This window comes from Austrofundulus limnaeus, unplaced genomic scaffold (genome assembly GCF_001266775.1).
Source record: "Austrofundulus limnaeus strain Quisiro unplaced genomic scaffold, Austrofundulus_limnaeus-1.0 Scaffold105, whole genome shotgun sequence".
NCBI classification, from domain to species: domain Eukaryota; kingdom Metazoa; phylum Chordata; class Actinopteri; order Cyprinodontiformes; family Rivulidae; genus Austrofundulus; species Austrofundulus limnaeus.
The window spans coordinates 618,485-622,687 of NW_013952507.1; the positions used below are offsets into that span (position 1 = coordinate 618,485).

The following is a 4,203-nucleotide window of genomic DNA, read 5'->3' on the forward strand; positions in this document are numbered from 1 at the left end:
GGAGCGAGTGAGGTTTATATTTGCCACCGGCTGACAAGTCAAAACCACACTGAATGAAAAACAGGAAGTCCCCGTTTATACCGTACACATTCTTCAATGCCTGAGTTCGCCCTCTGCTGGCCTACAGCTGAATCACAGGCATTCAGACAAAGACCTCACCCTAATGTTTTAAAACGGTTCACTTACTGTATGTGTTGTTTATAATTCGGACACGTATCTACTCTATTTCAGCTAACACATAATAGATCAAATATTATACAAGTATTATAAAGTAATGAAACTCTATACTCTGGTGTAGTTTTCTAATATCAGTACTAATCTATCAGTAATTACATTTCTTAAGACATCTGGTGAAAATTTCATGTCATTAGCACCTCTAGTAATATATTTACTGAGAAAAATGGTGACGTGTTCAATACTTATTTTACCTGCTGTATAAACAGCATCCTCTGCATGCAATCAAATGTTTAAGAAAAATATGTTACCTTCATTTCTATTTGGTTGTTTTCTGCATTCTTGAACAGCAGTTTTACCCTGGTTTTCCCATCATCGGAGGAGCCTTTAAGCTGAGAGAACTTATACCGCCACAGAACCGTCTATGAGGAAAAAAAACACTGATTATTTAACAGCTCAGGGCTTTTTAKAATGAGCACATTTAAATACTACATTAACCGTTACAGACATGAATTATTTAAAGTGTTTTATTTTCAAATTGGTTTTAAAACAAATATTTTTTTGGGATCAAAGCAGAGAGAGGGGTTGAAAATAAAGCAGCAACAACACAAAGCAAACAGACGAAAAGTGCATCAATTCAGGAGAGAAAACCGTCCGCAGCCATTACTGCAACAAACGTCAAGAAATGAGCAAGAATGGTGAACTTCATTACCTTTGAGGAGTTTTCAGAGCAGGTGAAGCCTGAAGTGAAATCTATGATGAAGCACAGTATGCTCCCCTGGCTGCTGCACATGTAGCTTTTGGACTGATAAGAGATAAAAAAAAAAAAAGTATTAACATTTTGTCTGGCAGGTTTCTGTAAAAGCACACAACAGAAGAAAAAACTCTGTGGTGCATTTAGAAGCACACAGATGGAACTATTACCACTGCAGATTTTTACATTACAAGTTGGACGAAAGTTAAACAAAATGACAATCCTTTGCTTTTTAAACCAGTTTGTAGAATTACGAAGCTGAACTTTTACCAACTGGCACAACTTAAACAGGAGGGAGGCCGACCGAGCAGCAGTGACCCATGTGAGGTCCGACACCAAGCTGTCCATCCTTGGACCAAAGTCAACGACTGCATTTAACAGATTGAAATAATATTCCTACTGGGAAATAAAAATGTTGCAACAAACATTTAATGAATAAGTATTAAGAGGCTCCTAACAAACTGACTTGAAGTCATCTGAAGGTCTTGATTCAGAAACTTTGATTTATTAGTGTCACCAAATCCAAACTGTTAAAACAACCCAAAACCAGTTTTACCTTCTATAAAAAAGCATTTCTGAAATTAGAGAAAGTCCCCTAAAAATGTCAGTTATGTCATGCAAACATGTCAGATATATCTGAGATGAAGCACAAAAGTACACACATCAGTGTAAATGTTCTCATCCAAACAAAACTAATTAAATGGAACAACTGTCAATTAAAATGTCCAAAATTTACCTGAAACAACCTAACGAGCCACGACGCCGACAGCAGCCAGCTGAGATAATGAGTTTCCCCCTAGACTTCAATTTTTATTTCATTTTTACAAAAAAAAGAGTTTGTTTTTCTCCAGACGATAACAAGCGCGAGCAGCAAAGAAAGGAAAGAAGTGTTGGGAAGTTCTGACAGATTTTCATAGTGTTTGTTGGTCCACATGTTTGCAGTGAAGAGAAAATCTAAAGAACTCTTGGTTAGGGATTAAAGACAAACCTGGATTTGGTTTGGGTCAAACACACACTGTCCTCACAGAGCAGACAGAAAACAAACAAAGTTTTCTGATTTGTTGAAACCATTAAAAACAGCAAAAACAATGAGTTATTTTTTAAAAATAAAAATAAACCAATTTTTACTCAAAGTTTTGGTCAGAGTTTTCTTCAGCTCTGAGAAATGAAAGTAGTACATTTTTAACATGAATGGGTCATAAATCTTCAGTCAGAATGGCCCAAATGTTTTCTGCTCAGTTTTTTTTTTGCTTAGATGTGCATCATTAGCCTGAACACACATTCATCTGATAGCACACACACACAGGTTTGTTTTTATATCTCTGTGGGGACCGTAGATTGACTTCCATTCATTTCTTGGTAATTTTATCAGAATGAGAATCAGAATCAGTTTTATTGCCATCGTCAAGGACCAGGATTCACAGACCAGGAATTTGCTTTGGTGTAAAGGTGCAATATGTATAAAATATAACAAAGAAAATACAATGGAAAAAGGAACATATATAATAGAATATATAAAACATGTACACCAGTTCAATACAGTCATCAGAGAAGGCAATATAGTTGGAGTTGTGCAATTTAAACACCAGTGATAAAGTGGCCAAGGTGGAGTTATAGAGTGATGTGATTCTACAACCCCTGGCAAAAAAGTATGGGATCACCAGTCTTGGATGAGCACTCAYTCAGACATTTCATTCTGTAAAACAAACTCAGATCAAAAACATGATACAATAATAAGGTCATTCCAAAGTGCAACTTGTTGGYTTTCAGGAACTCAAAGAAATGAAGAGAAAACATTGTGGAAGTCAGTGAACGTTACTTTTATTGACCAAGGACAGGGGAAAAATATGGAATCAAGACACAAGTATGTACACACATCCTTGTATTTGCATCAAACTGAGGACATTGTATTGACTCCCATTCATTTTTTCTAACTGTATTTATGCCTAAGCCAGACATTTTCCCTAAAATTAACCATTACTGGTCTGTAGTTAACCCTAACCTGAACCWGAACTTAATTCACACCAAACCTCTAAACCTAACTAGTAAAGCCCAGCAGAGCTGCAAACAAAGTGAGGACATTGAAGAGGTCCTCACTTTACATCATAGACCTCACTTTGACAGTAACTATGGTGCAAATGATCCTCACTCTGTAGTAGAAACAAGTACACACACACAGAGGCTGTCTGAATACATCTAACACACAGGAGAACACAACTTTTCCTGCTGCCACACAAACAGACATTTCTTTTCTTTTCAAAGCTCTGATGTGTGGATTTCTCCATCTTTGTGTCTCTGAAGGTTTTTCTTGCTTCATGACTTCATTTTGTGGTTGTGTGTCATCCACTGTGCTGGAATACCAAGAAGCATATTCTGATTTTTCTGGTTGTGTTCCATTTTTAATTTATTTCCCCTCACACACTCACACACACACACACACACACACACACACACCGCGGGGGCACAGTGATTTTAATTATAGACTGCAGTGGGCATTCAATGTACAGCCCTGTAACTGAAAGTGTTTCTGCTCACAGACACCCCTCCCCCACCCCCCAATCCAAAACACATCTTTAGCACTTTGAATTCATCTGTAACGAACAGAAACATCACATTTAAGAAGCAGCAAGCCTGCTCGTCATCAAACCTGAAACTGCTTCGTCATGGTGAGCAGCATCAACGCTGCACTAATTGGAAAGTATTTTTCTGCAGCTATGAGCAGCATGGATTTTATTTCATCAATAAAATCTAACAGAAGCACATGTGTGTTAGAAAACTGCTAAGAGAAAAGGTGTTACACTTAGTTACCAAATAAAACATTGCTAATTATAATAATTACATGAACATTTGTTTCAGAACTACTTCCATCAGAGAATATGAAATATAAAATGATTTTACTGCAACATCAAATAAAACTTTAATCACAAGCTCATTTATTTCTCTACATCACTTCAAAACAGAAACTATACTTATAACAAAAACTATACTTAGCACAAAAAGTCAGGAAAGTGGTAGAATTTTTCCTTGTGGTAACAATGGGCCTCATGCAAAAACCTTTCGTACGCACAGATTTGTTCTTAARTTGTGCGTACGAGTGATTTAGGAGAATTTGTGACATTCACCAATGTTTTCGTATTCTAAGATTTTTTTCAGATACGAACAAAATTCACGAGTGGTCCAGACCTGTCGTATATTTTACCAGCAGTCAGTCTGCTGTTATCCAGACGGGTTTTCTTCACTAATAACTTTATACACTCACCGGCCACTTTATTAGG

The 4,203-nt window shown here is 36.8% G+C and overlaps 1 protein-coding gene across 2 annotated transcripts in view; it reads right to left on the bottom strand.

Annotated features, from left to right (window-relative positions):
• The window catches only part of sntg2 (syntrophin, gamma 2), a 74,809-nt gene that overhangs the window by 2,662 nt on the left and 67,944 nt on the right, over window positions 1–4,203 (bottom strand). For both annotated transcript variants that reach the window (XM_014013739.1, XM_014013738.1), the window contains 2 exons: window positions 887–979; window positions 486–596 (listed from right to left, as the gene is read on the bottom strand). In XM_014013739.1, the coding sequence (XP_013869193.1) occupies window positions 486–596; window positions 887–979 (204 nt within the window). The remainder of the gene's footprint in view (window positions 1–485; window positions 597–886; window positions 980–4,203) is intronic.